The 24,902-nt window shown below is 38.0% G+C and overlaps 1 protein-coding gene across 1 annotated transcript in view; it reads left to right on the top strand.

Moving 5' to 3' along the window:
* The window catches only part of LOC107539298 (uncharacterized), a 480,399-nt gene that overhangs the window by 357,355 nt on the left and 98,142 nt on the right, over positions 1 to 24,902 (top strand). The window contains exons 7-8 of the mRNA XM_087818335.1: positions 18,699 to 18,818; positions 20,496 to 20,618. Of these exons, the coding sequence (XP_087674461.1) occupies positions 18,699 to 18,818; positions 20,496 to 20,618 (243 nt within the window). The remainder of the gene's footprint in view (positions 1 to 18,698; positions 18,819 to 20,495; positions 20,619 to 24,902) is intronic.

Below are 24,902 nucleotides of genomic sequence, written 5' to 3'. Positions count from 1 at the left end.
AGTTTAATAATACTTAATGAAAGGGTCTGCAGGAAACTTGGATTGTTTTCATTGTTGTTTGTCCTTTTACTAATTTTTTCCCCGATTTCCTAAGGATTACATCCTTAGGGTAAAAAAATATTTGGAAGTACAAAAAGGTATTTGTTGATCCCCTACTACTATATGACAGTTTCTGCCTTATTCTCACTGGCACCAAATTTTATAGTCCCTTTCAGTCTTTACTAATTTTATAAGTGAAACCCTGTACATCTTTATACTTCTTTCATTAAGAATATGTATATTAAAATTTCATTAAATATATATATATATTTATAAAGCAAGCATAATAATCTTTCGTCATCCTTGTTGCAAATATGTTGTCGTAATTTTTTTCTGAGTATACAAGCAGTATGTGTTTATAGCAATTCAGAAGATGTAAATGGAAAAAAGTAAAGTCATCAATACCAATATTTTTATTGTACTAGGTGGAAATTTGGGTGCTCAAGACTGGATAAATCCTTGGGCCAGAACTAGAAACAAATCTAACAGAGATCAATGTACTTCTAGCACTTTTGCTGTCTATCTATTATGAATCAATCATCTATTTGGTTTTAAGAGCTTCTGTTCTCCTTTCTCAGCAGATATCACTGTTCCTCAGTTCTTTGAATTGTAACAAATGGAAAGCAGGAGAGTTCAGGGAAAAAGAGTAACCAAAGGGTCCAGTGCTCTGTATCCCCTAATTCACACTACACTGGTCCTGATGTAGGTGGTGCCGGACAGTGGGATTCTTCTCAGGGACCCAGAGCTAGTGCAGAAGCAATTATTTGCAGAAGGGCCACCAAACACAGAGTATTTCTAGCTGGGGCATCCAAGAAATTTTTCAAACAGAGAAACAATTCTGACCTCCTATATGGTTGAAATGCATTGAAATTTCAACAAGGGCTCTACAGATCTTTACAGAGAACTTGAGAGTTGGGATGTCCCTTCAAAATAGCCCGGTCTTGAGGCAAGGGGACTGAAACTTGATCCCCTTGTAACACACTGCAGGCTGCCCCGGGAGGTGCATGACCTAAGATGAGGAGCTTCTCTTCAGCTGAGAGCAACTCTTCTGAGGAAGGCCTTGGCCAAGCGCCATGTGCTGCCAACATAGCCTGCAGCTGAGGGATGAGTGTGTTTCTGAAGAGAAAAACTGGGTGTTGTTGCCAGAGATGCTACTGCTGTGCATGCCTTATACCACTCAGATCTACCTGCTTTGTACAGTAATTAATGGGAACAGCCCCTCCAGGATTCTGGTTGATTTCTTTTCCAGGAAAATTTGCAAGAGTAAGGGTTAGTGAAATGACCTACAGTTCTCACCCCTGTAGCTGGTCTTGAGACTGAAACTGATACTCAGCAACCTCCTTCTTGTTACAGTTCTAGATTTCTGACACACTGCTTCCGTGACCAACTGTCCTAGGTAGGGCTCTTTGAGAAACAGTCGCTGAGGTGTGCGTACAGGATGTTTATTGAAGAGTGCAACTGGGAACAACACATGTGAGAGGTGAGGGAAGCAGAATTGGGCAGATGGGTGAAATGAATTGAGGTGCAGTTACAACTGGCCTCAGCTAATTCTGTGGAAACTTCAGTTAGAATAGTTCCCCAGATATTTGTACAAGGTAGCAGGACTTTGTACTCTTGCTTTGGAACTGTCTTTAGATGCAGGGGATGTGACCTTGAACAAGGTGGCTTTCTTCAGCTAATGATACGTCTAGACAAAGACTCAGCTGGACTGTGTGAGTTGCCAACACCCCCAATAGCTGAAGGAATTATCATTTCAGTCTCAAAATGAAATCTGGGCAACACAATGGTATGTATTACAGGAGTTTAAAATGGTACCTCATTATTACTACAACTTGTATTATTTGATGTCTGTTAACGATATGTGTTTTTTTAAAAATTACCTGCATATTTTTTCTTCCATTTTTCTTTGTAGATAATATATCATTGATATGTGTTTTTGCTTGTCACATATGTTACAAATATTTTTCATATTTAATTTTTGCTTTTTAATATGTCTATGTTTAAATTTTATATAGCACAATATATTTGTTTCTCTTTTGCATTTCTTCTTCCATTTGAGTTTTAGAAGTCTTTTATCCAGCTTATGGACAGAGTCTGATAATCTTATCTAGGAGTTTTATAACTTTATTGTGGTAGATTTAAATGTTTAATCCACTTGGAATTTATTTGTTCTGTGGCATGAGGCAAGGTCTGAAATAATATGTGTCTTCCAGAGAGTTCAACAATTACTCCAGCACTTTTTGGAGTAATCCTTCCTTTCTTCAGTGATTTTATGCTTTCTTTGTAATATATCAAGTGTAAGTTCTTTTACATATCAGGTTTTCTCTATATAATATTCTTTTTATCAATCAACCTTACTTATGTCAAAAACTCATTGCTTAAATTATTATAGTTTTATTTGTATGGTTTATTACTCAGTTGAGCTCACCCACCAGAGTGAACAGTTTATTGATACAGGAGGAGGTGATTATGGTTTAAATGTTTAAAGCTTTTTTGCTTTATATGGACACATCTATATTTCTTCACTTCGGACCACGAGTTCATGCATTTTATCATTTGAACACTTTCAAATGCAGTTTGAAAGTGTCATGTTCTTGTCTTCTCCTTGTTTCCCCTCTTCTTTTCCCTTACAGTCAATTTTTGAAGACAATAATTTAGCTTTGTGTTTCGTTTAAAATTTCCTATATTTTTTATTTCAGGCCTGAGCACATGATGCAGCATAAACATTTATTGAGTGTTGAAGGAAAAATATCATTATTTCCTTTCTGTGTTAACCCCTTGGCTTTTGATTTCTCTACATTGCAAGTCATGTCTAGAATGCTTCACAATGTGGTAGGAAAATGTGAAAAAAAGTGTTAAAATTTTTGGAACTCACAGAATTAAAAAGCTAGATAGTCATTGCTTTTGTTTATTTGTTTTTATTCACTTACATATGTACTGAGTGAAGTACTGGCTACCTAATTTTCAGGGACAAATACAAAAATGAGAAGGTGGGGCCCTTGTTCAAAAAGTATCAAGAATTCCAACATGGTGATGGCCAAGCATTCAGCCAACTGTGGGACCCTTTGCAACTGTGTAAGTTTAACACCCACAAAGCTGGCTTGTGAATTCACACAACCCATACTTTGTGCTGGGCAGTGGTGTTACAGCGAGGAGGAAACTGACATGGTCACTGCCTTTGTGGAACTTGGGGATTCAACGTAGATGAAAGCAGAAGGGTGCCAATCTATATCCTTGAATAGTTCTCTATTATCATCTCTAATTCAGAATTGGTCTTAGAAATCTGATTACTTTACACTCATTCCCAATCCCCAGCATAGTTTTTCAACTTCCATGTACTTGGATAATCATTTAGCAGAATTTGTTGAATGATCACTGTGTGCAAGACACCCTACTCTGAGCTAGGTGAAGATAAAATAGAATTAGAAACTTGTTTTTATCATTAAAAATAATTCCCAAGGAAGCAGTATAAAGACCCTTTATGGAAGGCTTTTTACCCCCATATCTATAGTGGGCATGTATGTGCTATGAATTGTAGTAGCAGCTGGAAATTTTCTCATTACTCTGACTCCCTGAAAGGACATTGTCCTCCAAAAGAAGCCTGTCACTAAGGGTGAATGTTGTAGAATAATTGTGTGGTTTGTCTTGAATTTGGGACTGACATATATACGGGATGGTTTTCTTTGGGGGAGAGGGAGCACATCAAAATATATCGGCCAAAGATCCTCCGGAGTAGGTGGGAAGTAGACAGAAATAGACTTCCTTTACCAGTTGATTCCTCAGCATGCTAGTTATACCCAAACAAGCAAAATATTTTTTGACATCTGCTTTATTTTGTTTCTTGCCTATTCCAGCATTCAAGCTGTCAGCTCTTGCTCTGTTAACATTGGGGCCCATGAGCCAGAGTATATTCAGATCACTGATGAACACTACAGGCCCCGGTGCCTTCCACACCGGTAGCTGAAATGAGATGGCAAACACTGTGAGAGAAAGTCACAGTGAGCACATATTACCTGCTGCAAAGGAACAGCATGTTGAGAGCAATAAGACTTTTTCCAGCACCATGTACCATTTTGCAAGAATGTGTGTTTAAAACAATCATTTTTCTCCCTACAATCTACTTCATACATTGCTTTCCATAAACAGCTGTCGCCTTTTTTGTCTCTAAAACCATTTGTGGCTCTAGGTTCATACTCACTCGCTCTTAGGAAAGGGCAGCCAGCCATAGCCCTGTGATTCGTGGCGATGAGCTGTAACAGAATCAAGAATTTAAAGTGATGTTAAGTATCCCATTGAGTTTATAAAAAATTCCAAACAAGTGCTTAAATGCATAGACTAAGCAGGATAGCTGAGGCCATTTCTCCTCTACTGTGTGTTTTATTACTGTACATCAGGAAGAAATGGTCTGCAGGGTCAATAGAAAAAAATTCTATATATTCAGAGTCCTGTTTTTGAGAAAAAGCACATCTCTTTTTATTTTTATTTATTTAATTACAATTCTTGAAAACCCTTGTCATGCTGACCTCAACTCATTCAGTAGAGCTGTCAAGGGGAAGCTTTAGCCCACCTCCCATCATTTTCATCTGTTCCCCAATGGTACCCCCCACATGATGTGTCTTCTTTAATATGCACAATACATTTTTCTCAGTTCTAAGTAAAATGTAAATAAAACCCTCCTCTAAAATTTTGATATTCTTATTAACCTTTAGCATACAATCTAAATATAAAGAGTGTGCTCGTTTCTCTGAAATGCAGCTCCAAGGCCACATTCTCCTCTAAACAGAGTGCTTTCCCCCTGGGATTCTTGTGTGTAAAAATTCTTGGACCACCACTGCTCACTTATGAAATGGTTATAGCTTTATTTCTCCCCAAGTTATGTCTTTGGGGGTTTTTCTTTTCCTAACTTCCCAGTGTTTTCTCTTCTTCTGGTCTCCTCGTCAACATATCTCCAACCTGGCCACAAGGCTGCCCTCACTAATGCGCCTTCCCTGGGATGTTAGCACTGTATCACTGCTCCTCTCTCCCTAAGTCTCCAAGCCTCCTTGCTATCAAAGATATGAATTCCCTTCAGTCTACATATTTTAGGGTTTCCCTGACTAAGAATCTTTCTTAGTCCACTTGAAGTTATAGAAAAGAAGGGAAGCTTCCCGTGCACCCTAGAATTTACTTTCCTGAGCAAAATGCTAGAGAGCGCAATTGGCATTAAGTTTAACAGTGCAAAGTGGTGGGGCAAAGCTAAGATCCCATTATAAACTGAAAAAAAAAATGCTCTAGCTCTTTTAACACAGTTGACAAAGAACAGTGTCCTTTGCAAGGGAAATCACACATGTTTTACCTGAGCAAGTGCATGCTTTGAGTTGTGGGTTAATCTACTGCAGTCATTCAGCGGAACCAGTAGAAAGAGGCCATTTTGCTGAGCATCAGGGGAGGTGGGTGTGAATTTGCAAGCGCAAGTTCATGGTCTTGTGATGGCTAATGTTTCACACCTAAGAAGTATACAGTTTGCCAGCAATGAATAAGTAACAGCTGGCAGTTTGGGGGGGAAATGGGAGAAAAATCATTGACATATGAAGGTTTTTATGCTTTTAGAAGTATGTGGGTAAACTGACTTGATGTATTAGATAGTGTACACAAACTTCCCAAACTATGGTTTTGCTATACTTGGGATGAAATTGGGGCACAAAGCCATTTTCCTCTGGTATTCTGGTACACTTAGTAGGAAAATAGTCCCAAAGAAAAGCTGCCTTCCAGCAACTATTGACATAAGCAATTACTCTGCTTAATTAAGTTCTGTGTTGACATACGCAGATTCTCTGTGTACAGTCATCTAATCTTAATCCAGCAAAGGATGGACTTTTCTTCATTTGTTCAACAAACATTTACAGAGGACCTCCTTTCTCTTTTGCAGTAGGCATGACTGTGATTTTTCTGCTCCTAGAAAGGTATTCATTATAAATTTACTTGACAGGCTAGTTCAACTATAAACTGAATTTTGGTGGCAGTGCCTCTTTTCCTGGGAGTAGACCACAGAATACTGAATAAGACAGGACAGGGAGGTGGGGCCGTTTTCCAACACTTGACGTAGACTCCTTTAGTATGATTCAATTTATTTCAAGTTAATATTTGGGACTTTGCTGTTGCACATATTTTTTCCATCAAAAGATAGTGGAATTACTTTGATTACATTCACCTCTGTTTCCAGTTATGAAATCATCAGATGGTTGAGATTTAATCACATTGATCTGTCCTATTATTGCATTGTAATTAGCTAGTTATTAACATTAATAATAGGGAGAGGTGACAGATTATAAGCATGGTCGTCTGGGCAGCTTCACCAGGAAGCTGCAGTTTCACACCCCAGGAAACCACCGGTCCATCCCCTGCAGATCAGGTCCATTCCCAGCAGATCTCTTGGGGCAGGGATTGAACCAAGGGGAAGATGGGTGCATGCACAGTGAGTGGGGATGACATAAGGAAGGTGCTTTCCTGTTAGTCTAACCTGGAAACAAAAGATAATTGGCCAGAGGGGTGGAGCCACTGCAGGCCCTCAAAAATTTGGGAATACTTAATCCTGAGACAAAGGAGTTTTCTCTCTCTCGTTCTGCTGGCTTTGCTTCTGCTTCCTTGCACTTGCCCATGTTCCCTCCATTGCCATGTGGCCCCTACACACAATGGACTGCAGCTGAGAAAACAAGCTCCTCTAGCCATATGCTGGACTGGACTGTGCTTCAATACGGAACAGAGGCTCTGGGCAGTGGCTTTAATCCTAGCTCTGCTGAAGACAAGATTGGACTTTCTCCTTGGTGGAATGAAGGGACCTTGGAAGCTCAGGGGTTTAATTCCACACAAATAAAACTTTCCTCAATACCTCAGCCTCCCATGGGGGTCTCTGGAAATTCTTATTCCAGTGCTACCCCAAAGAAGCCCACTTTCACTGGCAAACAGTGAGGACATGGAGGACACCTCACTGATAACACTACATTATTTTAATAGAAGACCAGAATCATACAATTGTGTCAAAGGAGTTGAATTTAGAAAATGCTAATCTTCCTGTGAGATGACTCATGATTCTCCTAAAATTTTATCCTGAGCAGCCCACGAAAGTCATGTGTCAGCTGTAAAGACGTTTGCAGTGCTCAAAAACAGGGCTGTGAGCTTGCTGACAATGGGTCGCTGTCCAAGGCAGTGGAGAGAAAGCAACAAGGCTGTGTTTTTAAAAATATGACATCTTAGAGCCCAGCAGTGATTTTGCAAACATTTCGGAATCATAAAAAGGGTGCAGGAAAAAAGTCAATATTAAAGATACATAAGGGAGCCTGACTGGTTTGGCTCAGTGGTTGAGTGTCTACTCATGACCCAGAAGGTCCTGGTTTGATTCCCAGTCAGGGCACATGCCGGGGTTTAGGGCTCAATTCCCAGTATGGGGTGTACAGGAGGCAGCCGATCAGTGATTCTCTCATCATTGGTGTTTCTGTCTCTTTCTCCCTCTCCCTTCCTCTCTGAAATCAATAAAAACATTTAAAAAAAAAAGATACATAAGAGAAACCAACACTAACGGTTTGAAGCCACTATCTGGTATCAGAGTTAAAGACTTGAGAATAACAGGCCCCCCGACTGGCCTCCAGTCCACATGCAGATACACTGGCTTCAGAGGGCTGTGTGTAAGGTTTGACCTCCCTACTGGCAAAGTAGTTCCAACTCTTTGTGAAGTGGGCATTTTATCTGCTCATTACTAGAGGTTTGGAATAAAGGGCAAGAAGGAAAACAGAAGAGGCTTTCCCTGTTCTATAGATCTCGAACTTTTCCTGTTATTATTAATTTAATCCTTTGTTGTGCCTCAGTTTCTCCTTACCAACTTATCTTAAACTTCTCTCCCTTAACTGAAAACAAGAAACTGTAGAGATCTCCAAGCTGAAAGGAAGATGGGCTAGAAGAGACAGGAACTAGGATCAGAAGGATGACACAGAGAAAAAACAGGATTGTCACGACTGACTTACATTCTCCACCAGGACACAAGAGAAAGGAAGAGAGCAATCACCAGTGTCTGCCACATGACCCGTCAGGACCCAGTTTAAACTTTCCCTTCCCCCTGGCACAAACTTGCAAACACACAAACCTCTTCCGTAGACACTCTTCAGATAACTTCTACACATGCATGCACTCTTTCAACTATTATTCACAGCACATATTTCTGTCTTCCTCATGTTCCTACCATTGCTTTTCCTTTACCTTTTTTAAATTAAGCACATAATAAATATTTGTAGCAGATGAACTATAAAATACCAATGGGTGAAAAAAAAAAAATAAACTTCACCTTTAATCCCACAACCTCAACACCGGTGGTTTCACTTCTGTCCTATTACGGGTTCTTTCAGGAAATATATGTACTTTTTATTCTTGTTTTGTGTTTATGAATGCTGGGATCAGGTTGGTTATATAGTTTTGTAACCTAACTTTTTTTCTTACTTAATATCTTATGAACATATTTCTGTGTCAGTTAAGGCAATTCTACTACATAATTTCCAACAGCTGCAAAATATTTCATTGAGTGAATATACATGTCCTCATTCATTGTCTCATTATCAAATAACAAAGTTTTTACTCTTTTACTTTTTAAAACAATGCTACAGGGACGCTTTTCTGTTTCTATAAACATTCTCAATTATTTTCTTAAGCTAAATTCTTAAAAATATAATTATGGGGTAAATTATAAGGCTACATATGTAGCCAGACTACAATCATGAAACCATGTTTCATTCTACCAGGAATGTCAGTATCATTTATTCTCAGCCTTACCAGTTTTCTAGGTTCAAAGGTATCTAATTATTGTCTTTGTTTGCCCATTTTTTTGTACATGAAAAATTTGTTTATGTATTTGATCATTTGAATTCATTTTATATTATATTATTTCTATGCCATTTTGCCATTTTTCTATGGGCATGTGCCCTTTTTAGATACATATAATTATATATTATGGATATTAATTAACTCTTTAAAAGTTAACATAGATTCCAGTATTTTTCTAATTTATTATTTGCTTATTTTACATAGTTTATGAAAGTTTTTCTTGCCACTGTGGAGTATTTTCTTTTGTGTTATATATTTTCCCTTCATATTTTTCCTCCAAATAGAATTTTACACTGAAATATTTTACAAGTTTAAAATGTGAAAGCATTAATAATAAATTTCAAATATGTGAAACCTATTACTGAATAATAAAAGTATAATTTCCTCCTAATATTTAGTGTTCCATTGCATGGATTCCTATGAGCTGTTTTTACTCACAACACTTCTGACACCAAATCTGTAGATTTTCCACACCAAGGAATTCTCTAATTCTCTGCAGACACCAACTGAGTGTGCCACAAATCCATTCAATTCTGACATTAACTACCTGGAGTTAGCACAGATCCCACAGATTTAGGAACTCAGTCTCAGAGGACTGCCCTATTCAGATGCCAATCAAAAGTTCAGGCCTCCTATAATTCTGACCAATTGGCTATAAACTGAGGGTTCCTATGATCCCCTCCTCAATTTCAGTAATTTGCTAGAATGGCTCACAGAATTGAGGAAGGCACTTTGCTTACTATTAGCAGTTTATTAGTAGTTTATTTTAAAGGATACAACTCAGGAACAGCTGAATGGAAAAGATGCCCAGGGCCAGGTATTGCAAATAGGGAGCATAATGTTTCCATGCCCTTTCTGGGTATACCACCTTCCCAGCCCCTCAATGTGTTCACCAACAAAATCTCTCCAAACCCCACTCTTTATGTGTTTTTATGGAGGTTCCATTACACAGGCATGATTGATTAAATTCTTGGCCATTGGTGAGTAACACAATCGTCAGCCCCTCTCCCCTCTTCAGTCCCTGGAGTATAAGGGTTGAGGGGATAGGAGGGCACCAAAATTTGCACCCCTCTAATGACAGGGTTGGTTCCTCTGGCAACCAGTCATATCCTGAAGCTATCTAGGAACCCACCAAGAATCACCTCATTAGCATAAACCAGTTATGGTTGAAAGGAGCTTATTATGAATAACAAGAAATGCTTCTCTCATTCCTATCACTCAGGAAATTCTAAGGATTTTAGAAGTTCTTGGGGCTAGGAGACAGAGAATGAAGACCATATATATATTTCTTGTTATATCACAATATCCCAATTGCCATAGTTTATTAGACCAGTTCCTGCCAAATAGAAATTTTAATTAACTTTCTGGTGTATAATCTTTGGAAATTTGTCATATTATTTCCCTAGGATAAATTTCTAAATGTAGAATTATTAAGTGTAAAATATGTACTGTTTTTTAGGCTTTTGAAACAATTTACTAATCTGTCTTTAAGAAAGGGAACCAGTTTACATTTCTGGCAATGTATTAGAGGGCTGATACTTTCATATCTATTAACAAAGGGTATTGTCATTCTTCTTTATCTTGCATGTGGATAGACACAAATAACTTTATTAAATTTTAATTTGCAAATGTAAAGGTTTTATAAGGTGAGTAGAGGAATCAAATTTTAGGAAGTTTTTTATGTCAAGTTGAGTTTAGACTTGATGTAGAAAAAATTAGAGGAGTCTATATGTTGTCAGCTTGGAAGTGATATAATAAAGTTGATATTCTAGAAAAATCACTTTGATGATTAATGTGTTACAGTGATTCAGGTATTATTAAATAAAATTCAGCACAAACATAACAGGAAGAGTTATAACTGAGTTGAGGATGTGATGAGAGATTAAAGACAAAGAGAAGAACATTTCAGGGTTTCCTATTTGGGAGTCAGGAATGATGGTAATAGCACTATGAGGACAGGGAAGTTGATAAGGAAAAGGCTATTAGACTGCTGAGTTTAAGATGATGGGGGACTAGGGAGGTAGCGGGAATATCCACATGGAGGGCCCATTGCAGGTTAAAGAGGGAAGAGGCAAGCAGGGCAGAAGGGAGAGCTCAGGAATATCTCTATGAGGTGCCTGAAAGAACATAAATAAATATTATGCTTGTAATTCTGTAATAACAAGCAAGGTATAAGAGAAATAGGCCAATGGGCTAAATTTTTCAAAAAATTTAATGTAATTTGATCATTGGTTGAGTTGTTGGAGAGTAGGAAGAATAGCTGAGCAGCTTTTATTGAGACCTAGAATCAGAGATAGAATCTTAGAGATTGTCTAGTATAGTAGTATTCAAATTAAATGCTCATAGGAACTTGCTGGAATTTAAGAGGTTGAAGATTTTGAAGAAGGTCACTGGAAGACACTGTGTGTGTGCACTTGAGCATGTGTGCACTTGTGTGTCAGTCAGTGCATGTGTGGGAGGAGGAGAGAATATGTGCGGAATTGCTCCAGGTTTTTTATTCACTATTTAATCAGAGAAACTCTACTTTTAGCCACTTAGTATATTAGGCTTTTATGAAAGATTTTATTTAAAAGGGGTTATAGTGGCCTTAAAAGATTTGAAACCTAGTAATTCTAAATTTACAAATGGGTAAAAAATTTAGTCTTAAGAGACTAGATAACTTGTTTAAACTCATCCATTTGTTCATTTATTCAATGACTTTTTAGTGAGTGCCTGCTTTGGGCCAGGGACTCAGTTAGGGACTAGAAGTACAAAGCAAGTAAGACCAAACAGCCAAGAGGAAGAGACAGACATTGATCATAACCACCACGCAGATGGTTGTATAAATACAAAATGAGATGTAAGCAACAGGCCTTAGCTCAGACATCTTTCGAGTATTGTGTCCCCTGCCTTTCACTGTGGGAGTGGACCTGCTCAGGCCCTGAAATGACATCTAAAACTGAATTAGAAATAAAAATAACTCCAAAGAAAGCATAAAGAGGTTTAAGAATTTAATCAGGTTTAAGTATTTAACTCAAAGAAAGTCACTCTATTTCCAGATCATTAAAAATATTTATTCCCTACTTCAGTGGTAGTGATCTTAATTTTGAAATTGGACCTCTCCTGTTTTCAGCAGACATTGATTTTTTGGTTCTACTGTCATCAACTTCAAATTCGTTTACTTTATATTGAATACATCAAATCCCTTTCCACACCTCTCCTCTCCATGGTCTTTTTGGTGTCATAGCATCTCTTGCCTCAGGAACTATTGACATACTGATAGAAGCAACTTCTACTGAGGTCCTTTTAACTTTGTCATGGATCAATGCATGCATGGGATTTATTTCATTTTTATGACTTCACACTTTCTGTTATAAAAACAATGCATGTTCACTAAAGGAAATTTGACACAAATGGATAATAAAATAACACAAAGAAAAATAATAAAAACCACTCATATCACCATATAGAAGTGACATTTTTAATATATTGGTGTATACCAAGTATTCTGTTTGCATAAATAAACATTCCTCTATGAAATAGAGTTATACTGTATCTTCTACTTTATAATTTGTTTATTAAAATATTTTATAATGATTTAGTATCCTAATTTAATTTTTTTGCTATATTTTTAATGACTGCATTATAATAATAGCTTATATTTACTTAGAATTACCTTTGTGTCAGTCACCGCTGAAAAGTAAATTTATATGCATTATCTCATTTAAATTTGTATAAAGTATAAAGTAGGCACTGTTACCATCCCAATCTTATAGAAGAGAAGATGAAACACAGTAGAGGTTGGCTAATTGGCCCAAGATTTCATAGATGGAAATGGCAGAACCAGGATCTGAACTCAGGTACTAAAACTCTTAAACCCAAGATTTTTCATGCTGACTCTATAATGTAGAACATACCATTGCTTTTATAATTGCACTATTCCAGTTTCCTGATGGTGGATACTTGGATCTGCACATTTTAATTTATTTTAAAGAAAATTATAAAAAAATATCGTTATAAATGCATCTTAGCCTCCCATGCGTGATCACTTCTTTAAGATAAGTTCTAGTGTTTAAAATTGTTAGGATCTAAGTGTTATTTGCACAAGTTATAACATCTAATTTTTATGCAAATTTACATCTTCAGGCAATCCAGCCTAACAGACACAGACTGAAAGCAGGAAGCAATAGAACACTAAATTCAAATCCTTTCTTGATTTCTAGAAAATCACATCACCACTGTGTATCTTGTGGGAAACAAGCTAACAATCCTGTCCTGACCTTAAAGCTATGAAATAATTTAGCAGTCTAAAAGGTCATTCATATGAATTCAAATTTGACAAAATCTTTAAGAGGCAGGTACCCTGCATATATAATGGGCTTTCTCAGTAAGGCCTTGAGGACTATTAGTCCAGATCTGAAAAATGTCCTGTGTTTCCTATTTTTGTGATATTTGACCTAAGGAAATGTTCGTCTGAATCTTTTGATAATTACAGAGATCATCTGAATCTGAGTAAATGACATATTGGAGGATTAAGGTAAATGGTCTTCACTGACCTATACCTTTTGCAAATACATCCTGCCATTATAGGTACCATTGCTTTAGTAGAATTTTCAACTGTCCTGTTTTCAATATCAGTGTGTCTTAAAATGCCTATATACATGGAAATAATTGATGGCAGATATTAAGCTGCAGTAGCACTTTGGAAATAATTTGAACTTTTTGTACTTTAACATTTTCCAAACCAAAAATTAAAATAGAAGATCTAGCAAATGTATATATGTAAGTATATATGTATAAATTTTACTTTTCTTGGAAAATCTAGTATCCCAAGTTGTAAACCAGTATTCTAGCATCCCTCCTGCATCATTAAAAGGAAAGTTCTTATAAAATAATTTCCACATTTAGGAAGGGCTAAACAATGAAGATTCATTTTTATTATTTTTTTCTCACTTTTGAAGTCATCTGATGTCATAGGATTCTCCCCAAATTACAGCCCTTACCACCACCACCCACTTAATAAGGACTACTGCTAAAAAAATTGCTCACAACACTGGGAACAAGTTTTTCCCAGCCAGCATGGCAAATGGGTCCTTGGGGTTGGAGCTACACACATACTTGGTTTCAAGTAACTGATCCTCAATTACCATGGCTGCCATTGTTCTCAGTCTTTTGCCTTCCTATGTTTTTGCACCATAATTGTGGATTTGGTTCAACATCCTAAAACCCGTTTCTTCCCATTGGTCCTGTTGGGTTGTTAGAGAAGCAGTACAGCCTAATGGTTTACAGGACTGAGGGGTCAGATAGATCTGGGCTGGAGTCCCAGCTCCCTCACTCACTGGGATGATGAGTGGTTTCTTAAATCATTGGTATTCCCTCATCCCTGATTTAGGCATGATAGCCATACATATATTATAAGGTTGTCAATGAAAATTAAATAGGATAATGCATGTAAAGAGCTTAGAAAGTTGCCAGACTCACAATAATTGGCTAGAAAACTAAAGCAGAATGAGTGCATTTCAGCTGCAGGGTCACAAAGCTGTTTCTTGACAGAGTCGGGACTGGAATTCAGACTTATAGACAACACCAATCCTATGCTCAAACCACAAACGCCTGATCCAGGTCAACCTTCCAAAGACCTCACCTCACAGGATCTTGTTGCTTACTTACTTGGGAATCAATTTCTGTACATGCTCCAAATCTTTCTCCATACCATTTTCCCCCAGGAAGAAAAGTCCCATTTCCCCTTTAGCTTTTCTGTCCCTTTGATTTGTCATTGTCGCCCAACTTTAATCCTCTCTCTTTACCACTTATTTTCTGAAGCCCTCATCAGCTGAGTACATCACCCTTTATAAGATATCTTTGTTAGCAGCCCATCTCTAAAGCTATCATGAGAGAGAGCACTCAGGGTCTCTTCCTCCAATATAGTGAAAGAGTTAGGACAGGGTTCTGAATTCAGCCACCTGAGTTTAAAGCCCTCTTTTTCCACAAACCCCAATTCTGTCACTTTTTAGCTCTGGGAACTTGAATGCATTTTCTGCCTCAGTTTCTTTATCTATAAAGTGGAGATAAAAATTGTACCTACCTCATCGAGTTGTGAAGATTAAATTAATGAACATATGTGAAGCCCTTCCAACAGTGCCTAGAACATATTAAGCACTATATAAATATTATTCATAACTTTAATAATTATAATAATCATCATTATTTGTTAAAGATTTCCAAATGTAGCTCAGAGCTATTATCTCTTCCAAATTCATCTCCTTGCTCCCTGCTACCATCCATGAAATACATGTCCTCGTCTTACTTGAATGATGTATTGGACAACTATGTGAGAAGTGCCTAAAGCTATGCTTAGCACAGGGGAGCTCTAGTAAAATGCTAGCCTTTGTGTTGACCCTTCACCCCTCAGCAATTGACTCAGTTTACTCTTGACTTTCATCTTGAAAGTTTCTTCCTTCAGATTTTGAGGACTTACTCTTTCCTGGTTCCGGCTTCTTCTTCTAGCACTTGGCCTTCTTCTTCTACCTCTTTTCCCATGTGTATGTACTTGTTCATACATAGTGTAAACTCCTTGAGGGCCATGGGAATACTTTATTTACTCTTTTCTCCCAGTACCTAACCCATGATAAGAATTTAGTCAGTCTTTGCTGGCTTTACTATTTGTCTTGAGCCTTTTAACTCCCTACATAAGAATTTTTTATTTCCCCAACTCCAGTCAGGTTTAGCTATAAGCGAGCCTGTCAGAATGGCTCCCATCAACAAATCAACAAATGAATGCAACTCTGGATTTTCATACCACTCACAATTGCTTTACTTCAAATACCTTAAATTCTAAAACCTCTCTTTCTGATGCTAGCTTATTATTTTTTGTTTGTATCAATTTCTCTCTTTACTATATTTATACTAATAATGCCTAACATTTATTGAGTACCTATAATATTCTGGTATTGTATTAGTTTCTTTAGACACATTGTTTCACTTAATATTCATTACAATCCCATAGTTAGTATTATGCTTGTTTCACAGATAAGGGACTTGAGGCTCTAAGAAGTCAAGTGATTGTACCAAGGTCACAGAGCTAGTGGCATCGCCAGAGTCAGGCTACACGTTGATGTCTCTTTGATCTTTTCTCTGTGCCATTTTGAAAGTTTAGCATGCTGAATGTCAACATGAATAGTCTAGACAATAATTATTAAAGCCATTCTGAGGAATAGAATTTTTAAATTATATATTTAACTTTGAAAAGAAAGTTTAGTTCCTGTCTATTGATTTTCTCATCGCACCTATGAATGCTTCACAAAGCAGTTTCCAAGTCCCTCTGGGAATGTGGCATTTGACTACCAGTCCTCTTGTCAGAGCTAACTGCAATTGTGTTAGAAATTGGCTCTCCAGCTGCGCTGGGCTGCAGTTAGGAAACATGATTGTAGATGGTGAACTGCCACTGCTGGGATGTGAACCAGACATGAATGTTAAGCAATAGTGTCCACAATTTGCAACCCAGGAACTGCCAAATTGACAGCTAGACTAAACTATAGCCGTATAGGAAGATGTGGCTGGTTTCTCCGTGCAGTCAATACAAAGTCTTACATTGTACTTTGATGAATACAATCTTCCTGTCCCATAAACTGAGACGCTGTCGATTATGAATCTCAGTTAGATTCTTAGCGAGCATTTCATGTCTGAACCGCCCTTGTGAGCCTCAGAACGACCCTAACGCTAGTTGGTTTGGATTAGTCTTTAAAGGGAACACGCAGTTCATTAAGCATGTAGAAGCTCCAAAGGCAGCCACACTTCTCTCCACGAACTAAATAGATTTCTTGCATTTGATCTAGGACTAGATGAAAGGGATCCATAATGCTGTGCTAGAAATAAAACTTGACTCGCTGAGGGACCTGAACAGATATAGTGAATGTATGAAATGAATAATATTAGTAATGAGCAAAACTTAAAAAGGAAAATCTAAAGGTTTGGGGGATTTTCTGTCTCTTTTTAAAGAACATGTACCAAATGATTGTTTTATCTCTTTTTTGCTTTGAGGATTTATTTATTTCAGGCTTGAAATAGCCATTTGGTATTTCACCAGATAGAAAAAATTTACTTACTTTCCTCACCATCCTGTCACTTATTGCGTTGTCATTCATTTCCTTCGTGCAAGGGACATTTTTAAATTCCTAATTCATGCCAAGCACTGGGATTGGAAATGAGAAGTTCTTTGATACAAAAATCACAGGTCCCTGCCCTCAAGAAGCTCAGGGTCTGGAGAGGGAGACAAGTGTAGCAGCACAGTGGTAATGATGTGTGTAGTATATTTGGGGAACACAAATAAATAGCACATGAGCCAGCCTAAAGGGGCTGAGGGGGCTTTAAAAAGGCAATAACACCTAAGTTTTGAAAGAAGAATAGGAACTGATCTAGAGAAGAGAAGCGCCAAGGTCCCAGACACACTCTATATTATATGATTATTGCACAGATGGAGAGCCCGGTATATTTCAAATATCAAGAATTAAAGAAGCTATCAGAATTGTAGAGTGAATATTTTTATTACCATATATTCAAGCCATTTTTCTTAGGAACATATTTTTTGGGCCAGAACAGGTTTCATGGTAAAAATGTCACTGTACCCTCATATATGAAGATGAGCGTTCTTTAGCCACATGAGTGCTTTGTTAAACAAGGATATCATTGGTTTTGAAACATGTGTGAAAGTCAGGAAGTTAGAATCTAAAGAGAAATGAAATCGGGGACTCTGACTAGTAAGTACCTTTAAGGAGTGCTCTGGGGCCTATGGGGATGTGCATGGAAGTTACCAACATATGTTTCTGAGAAAGTGATTTCTTCCCATGACATCTTTAATCCTGTCCTTAACCACCAAAATTCTGGTTACTGGAAAAATTCTGGGCTTAAGTTTGAAATTTGTGTAACTGATTATAATCAAATAATGTTTAGCTAGCTAGCTAGATTGATCGATAGATATTTGTATTATATTTTCATAGTCTGAAAGGTTTTACAAGAAACTAATGAAAGCATTTATGTATGGTAGTGGTTGCGTTAAAAATAGGAGGGTGTGGGGACAGGGTAGCTTTACATTTTGTTTTGCTCTCTGTATTGTGCATTCTTTAAGTGTGGGGGAGAGCAGGAGTAGAAATTCTGCAGTCCCACTGCAGCAGCCTGTCACGTAGACAAGGCTGGATTCAGAGAGTTAGACCAGAATCACTTAACTCATAAACTTTGTGGGTTCTGTCTGGAGATACTCCTGATAGGATGTGTGGCTTCACATTACTTTGGACTTTCAGAGACTCTAACTAATACTAGGATGGGAGCAAGTGAGGGAAAGAAGGAGGCCAGCTGGCTAATTCCAGTGGGATCTGAACTTCTTTATTTCATTTTCACGGCAGCTATAGCTGAGAATCTCCCCTGTCTCGCCAGTTGACCTTGCCCTCACACAGTGAGGCAGAGGAGACCTAGAGGAGGTAAAAAGGCTTGTGTAAGGGTGATTCTGCGGCTCAAAGTTGTAGAAGAGATGAGGAGAGAAGGTGGGGTGGAAGCAAAGGGCAGCAGGTATTCTTTCTGGAAGAGTGAAATTAAGCTAATTCTATGGCCTTGATCCATGTTTAGATGTGTTCAGACTTTGGAGTTCAGATCACACAGTGGGAAACGTTTTGATAAATAAGTTGCATCTGAAAGTGGGAAAGAATTTTCAAGAGTCCTCACCATCTTTATGTGAGAAACCCAGTCGCCCCAGTTCCCTCTTTACCTTTCTCCACCCTTCCACTCAGTATATCTTTCTAAAGCTAATTAATGGCAAACTATCACTGCTTAATTGCTTTTAGAGATGGACCCCTGCACAGGTGGGAATGGATGTGCCCACATCTGTCAGAGTGAGAACGGAGTGGCCAGGTGTGCCTGTCACCCAGGCTACCAGCTGTCTGAAGACAAAAAGGCCTGCAGAGGTAGGAACTTGAATTTGATAGCTTAATTATGTAATTGTTTGAAATTTTGTGGTAATGTAATTTGAATAGTCAGAACAGCCAAGAGAAAGGCATTTTCATTTATGCTTAAAAACGAAAATTTATACTCTTATTTGATCATTCTGAAAGTTATTTTATGACACGATAGAAACTCAGAGAAAATTTTAATTATGAAAAAGAGATCTGGTGTAGTTTCAGAATTAATGCTTTTTGTTTTCTGTTTCTCATTCTGAAGTGAATTCCAGAATGAACCTCCGTAACCACACAGGGATTTTTTTATTATTATAGGTTACAGAAGGTACAGAGAACCTTTGCAAAGCTAGTATGTCCAAATGAGTGTTCTCAGAAGTAGGGTAATTGAAATGAGAGAGAGAGAGAGAGAAACTCAATAAATACAAGGTTACATATTTCTGTTTCCTAAAAATAACAAAACAGCCATATTTCAATTCAAAGATGAAAATGATAAATTATTTGATGACCAGAACTGATAAATGAAGTTATTCCTGTGGGAAAGTGTTTGTTTTAATAACTTCTGAGAAATCGCAGAATCCATCATTTTATCATGACATTTTCATGACATGAGAAATGGTGCATTTGGATTAATTATGAAAATACCAAAATGTTTCCTGACTTATGGGACTGATAAACACTTTGAGAAAATGAAAAAAATATTAGACATAAAAATGGGTGTTGTTAGTTTTTTCCTTTAAGCCAAAACTAAGATAAAATTTTCTGTGGACTGTGTGAACACACTCTTCCAACAGAAAACGTTTCTGCTCTGGTCCTGCCTGGAGCACCTGCCTGGAGCAGCACCTGGCACAGAATAGGCTCTTGTTCAATATTTGTGGGAAATTGACAAATGTGTACATATATAGATATGCGCATATACCTGTATCTACTTGTGTATAATCTCTTTTCAAAGTTTTATTTAATACTATTCTTCCAAGAAAGCCTGTCCCCCAAATTACTGCCTACTTAGGGTTTTACAAATACGTTATAAGAATGAATATTTCTCTTAAGGGTGAAGATGACATGCAGGACAGTTCAAGGGGGGTGTTCAGTCAGGAAGAGCAATGGTGAGACCTCTCCATTTAAAGGGAAGGAGCAGGGACTACCTGGGTCACAAAATGAAGTGACACTGAATAGATTTGACACTGAATAGATTTGACACTGAATAGAGCACCACTGTTTAAATAGCATGGGCCAGTGACAAGGGTGCAACATATACTGTGGGTTGCTACATACGAAGGTCCCACGTCTGCCTTAACTATGGCCACAAGTACTGACTACCTTAAATCAGGGAAATGCCTTTTTTGGTTGCAAATATGATACATATTCCTAAAGACAAGTTACAATGACTTCTACCCATATTTAGGGGACAGATAATGTCTATTTTTTTAAACTTGTGTTATTTTTCCTTCTCCTAATTAAAAGATACTAGTAGGTTGCAAAAGAAATAAGTGTTTGAGAGCATAAGACCAAAACTAGAATGAATGTCATTAGCAGTTAGTTTATTTGCAAATATGGAGCCTGTGTGGTATTTTACTGTTACGCAGGACGTTGGAGGTTGAAGGGGAAGAAATGCTTTCGTTTATTTTTATAGTTTACACATCAATCTTAATTGAACCTCAGAGACAGCCACTGTGCCCCTCCCTGCAGACATCGACGAGTGTGCGGAGGGCCTGGCTCGCTGCGGCCATCGCTGCGTGAACTCGGCGGGCTCCTTCGCGTGCGCCTGCCGCCCGGGCTCTGAGCTGGGAGCTGATGGGAAGCAGTGTTACAGTAAGTGGCAGCAAGCGCCCTGGAAATGCGTGGCGCCTGACAAGTACTGAACAAGAGTAATAAAAGAGCACGACACTGACTATCTCACCAAAGCAAAGCTCCCGAGAATGTTTTCCGCCGGGATGGAGTCGGGATGAGAGCTTAGAAGTTCAGCCCTTCATTGTAATGGAGAGAAATGGGCCCGGAGTCCAGAGACAGTGGTCGGTATAGCGACCCCCAGTGTAGGTGGCAAGGACGAAGTCTCACTCCTCTGACTGGGGGCTTCCTAGAACCCGTGGCCCCCTTGGGAAGAGCCTGCCTTCCTTCCTCAGCTCGGCCCTCAGGTTTTATGGAGCACTAGTGACTCCCACATAAAGCTCAAGGAAGAGGCACTGGCGGGAGGGAAGGAGCCAGCAGTGCAGGAGCAGCTCCAGCTGGGAGCAAACTAGCCGACACGCTGGCTGCTCTAAAGAGTACCTTTCGCGTCAGCCCTTTCTTCCCCCCACTTTTTTTTCCCTTTCCATCATGCCCCTTTAAGCAGCTCCCCAACTCTGCATTCCCTTTCCCTGACTCATCCCTCTGCGGCTGTGATCCATGTCACCTAATCTTAGCTTCTCCCCCACCTAGGCTCGTTATACAGTGAAATATATCCCTTATTATGAATATGTTAAAATGTTAACATGCTGAATTATTAGCTGCTTAATAGCTCTTATAGTTATTTCCTTCTTTCATGTCTTCCCCACTCGTCTGCTGATTAATCAGCTGATGAACACACTTTCTACTTAACTAAGCTTAAAACCGTCTGATACAGATTCCTTCATGGTCCATGTTCTCTGCCTCAATATTTCCCATCCTCACCCCCCATCCACTTCTCCCTTCCTTTTTCAAATGACAGAATCCTTTTTTTAATTATTATTTCTTTGGATGATTTCTTTATCTCTGTCTCTTAGGTGATCCTGGTATATCAACAGTTCATTTTTCTTCCTCACCTTCAGACTCTACCTTTTCTCAGTGACTTCTCCCCTTCCTTCTCCACTTCACATCTCTACCTCAGGTGAGTTTTGCTAGGTTTAAGACGCAACCACATTAACTGGTTTTACTTGAAATCCGTACGCCTCAAATGGGTAAGCAACATGGCTGGGCAAAGCTATACTGTGAGAGTGTGTCCGCTCTCCTCCGCATCAAAATGAATGTTGAATATTTTCTTTCTCTTTTAAATCTTTATATCCCCTCCCCTTCTGCTTTATTCTTACCTTGTCTCTGATGTTATCAGCAAAATGGATGCAAACTACGATTCAAGCCAGCATCTGACCTGAAATAGTTCATAGGATCATAGGGAAAAGGCTTCACCCCTGTGGATATGAAGGAAGTGGCCCTGCTGCCACCAAAGGCTGTCTTCTCCACTGTACTCTGGATTTCATTCCCTCTCATCACCTGAAGATCTTTGCTGTTGCCATTGTCTAGTAGGTCATCCTCAGTAACGTATCGGCATGGTCCGGTATCTCCTGTTTTAGAAGTACCTCTGATAAGCCTATGTGCCACCAAAGTGTTCATCTGATCACCTCCGTAGCAAATTTTTTGTAACTCTCTGTGTCTCCTCCCCGTGTTGTATTCTCTCATCAGCCCAGATTAATCAGATTATCAGATTACCTCTACCTCAGTATGGTCACCCCTCAACTCCATGTTACCAGACGGCCTGTTAACTTCTACGGTTTTATTCTATTTCATCTCTCAACAGCTTTCAACACAGTTGACTAACCCCCGTTCTTCTTGAAATACTTTCTTTTCTTCCATGTTTTCACATTTTTCAGGTTTTTCTCTCCATCTTTGGCCCTTGTCTCAATGTTTCCTTTAACCACTTGTGAATATAGCGAACTGTGTACTCAGCATCTCTATTTGCTTAAGTAATAAGCATTGCAAACTTGACAGGCCCCAAACAAACCTCTGATTTCCAGCCTCAGTTCCAAAGATGCTCTTCCCATTTCTCCACATCTTAGTAAACTGTCTATTTAACATTGAAGCCGAAGCCCCAATAATACAAAATTAGTAAGTGACAGAACTGGGACTTTAGCTAGGGTCTTTAGTCTTCAAATATACTTTCCTTTCAACTTCTTCATATATTTTTATGTATTATATATCTCTCTATACGTTTTAATTGGAAAAGAATAAAGATAATGATAAATGGAGTAAATAATTTCATGTTTTTACCTAAGCTCTCATGAACAGACATTCTTAGGCTCACTAAATTCTTCATTCTCCCCCGCTGCATAAAATTCTGTTTCTTTAATGCCTGGGTCGTCAGTGAAGTCTTAAGGTCTGTTGATATATTTCTTCTGCTTAAAGACAGTGCAGTTTTGCTATGGTGCTATTTGTCTTTTAAAGAACAAACTAAATAAATGGGAGAGAGAAATTAGCTACTAATTAGGATACAACTTCTGAAGTGAGCCTTTCTCTCAATGCCCTGAGGCAGAGAGAAATGTGGATGGGTTTTTCCTTCTTATTCATATTTTGGCTTTTTAATGTGTCCAGAGGTGTAGGAGCATTTTACAAATATTTGAAATAAAATCTCTTGTAATCTGAGTGGTACATTCTCAGTTATCATGAAAGAGGAGGCCAGTATTAACGAGTTATGAGGTACAGGCTTTCTATAGAATTTACTTGGGGAAGCAATTTTCCCTAGAGCTGAATACATTGGTAGAAGTGTGTTTTTACTTTTTTATTTTTCTTATGTGAATATTTGGCTAGCTAAATTCTTAGTGCAGCTCTCACCAGACTTCAATATTTACTAACTGACATATAAAACTTTCTTGATGAAAACTGGTATTTTGAATTATTTCAAAATCTGTAGGTGGAGTAAATGTTTTTAGAGCATGGTAGTGTTTAACAATGAATTATGTGTCCTTTATATAGCAAGTATATTTTAGAAAAAATATTTTTTAACACTTTCCAAGGATAACAATATTTTATATTTGTATAATCTCTTCTCAGGGGCTCTCAAATCCCCACAGTGTGCTGTGAATAAACTATCACTATATTATGATTAGAAATTGGAAAATACAAGATTCAACATGGTTAAATAAGACTTCCTCCCCAATTTCCAAGTAATATATAATTGAACTTAAATTTACATATTTAATGCATATATATATATATATATAGAGAGAGAGAGAGAGAGAGAGAGAGAGAGAGAGAGTAAATAATAATTACTTTCTACCTATGAGAAACTACCAGGGTCATTTTAAAAAGTTTTTTAAAGTATAACTTTTTTAAGTACTATGGTTAAACATCATCTGTATCAAGGATGCAAAAATCTTAGCTTACTTCTAGTGGGCAGTTACAGATCTGAGTATAGCCTGGTTTTGGTTTCATATACTTTTTAATGGCATTACAATAATATTATTTATATTTAAAGTAAATTACTACCAGAAGGCTTATCACTGCATTGATCACGGAAAAATAACAGGAATAGGAGCCAAAATTTGAAAGATGTCTCCCTAAAGAGTATATATTAACATATCATGAGGCATATCAGTTCCATTCATTATTGCAGTCTTTCCTTTAGCTTTTTATTTTTCTCCAACCTAAAATGGCTGTTTCTAAATCCAGAGGACTCCTTATTTTCAACAGTAAATTGATTAGCATAATTCTTTTGTTTATTCAATTATTCAAAACCTATTTTGAACATCTGTTGTCAGCTTTGCAATAGATGATAATGACGGCACTGAGAGAGGTGCTCTGGGACACAAAGGGCTGCTGCCTGCCATAGCCCAGAGGCCGGGGGTGAGGGAGGACCATTTCTGTGCTCTAACTGTACAGGAACTTTAGCAGATTCTTAGGCAGCTTCAATGGTGATAGAGACTTTCAAAGACAACCGTAATCCCAAGTACCCTTGCCCTGTGCTTTCTCATCTTTTAAAAGATTTGGATCAGGTATTAAGAATGGAAGAAAATGAACCAGTGTAGACCATCTCATTAATAAGAGGTCTGTCCAAGCAACAATAGAGGCCAATGGTAAAAATAGCAGAGTACCTAAATTCCATACTTTTAACAATGATTCAAAACATTTTTAAATTTCTCATTTTTTCACTTAGAGAATGATTGATTATAATGCCTGTGTGCTCAGTACAAATGGCATCCAAATGGTGAGGCTGATGTCACCCAAAATGCCCTAAATTAACATGGACCCAGATCAGCAAATTGGTTTTCGGAGTAATAGCATGTTTGTATAATAAATGATTCTCATATACCTCAAAGCTAATTAGCACATTAACATGATACTAGTTAAATATGATCAGCTAATTCATTG

This window comes from Miniopterus natalensis, chromosome 6, assembly GCF_054644295.1.
Source record: "Miniopterus natalensis isolate mMinNat1 chromosome 6, mMinNat1.hap1, whole genome shotgun sequence".
Lineage (NCBI taxonomy): Eukaryota > Metazoa > Chordata > Mammalia > Chiroptera > Miniopteridae > Miniopterus > Miniopterus natalensis.
This window is presented reverse-complemented; position numbering and strand designations above follow the sequence as displayed.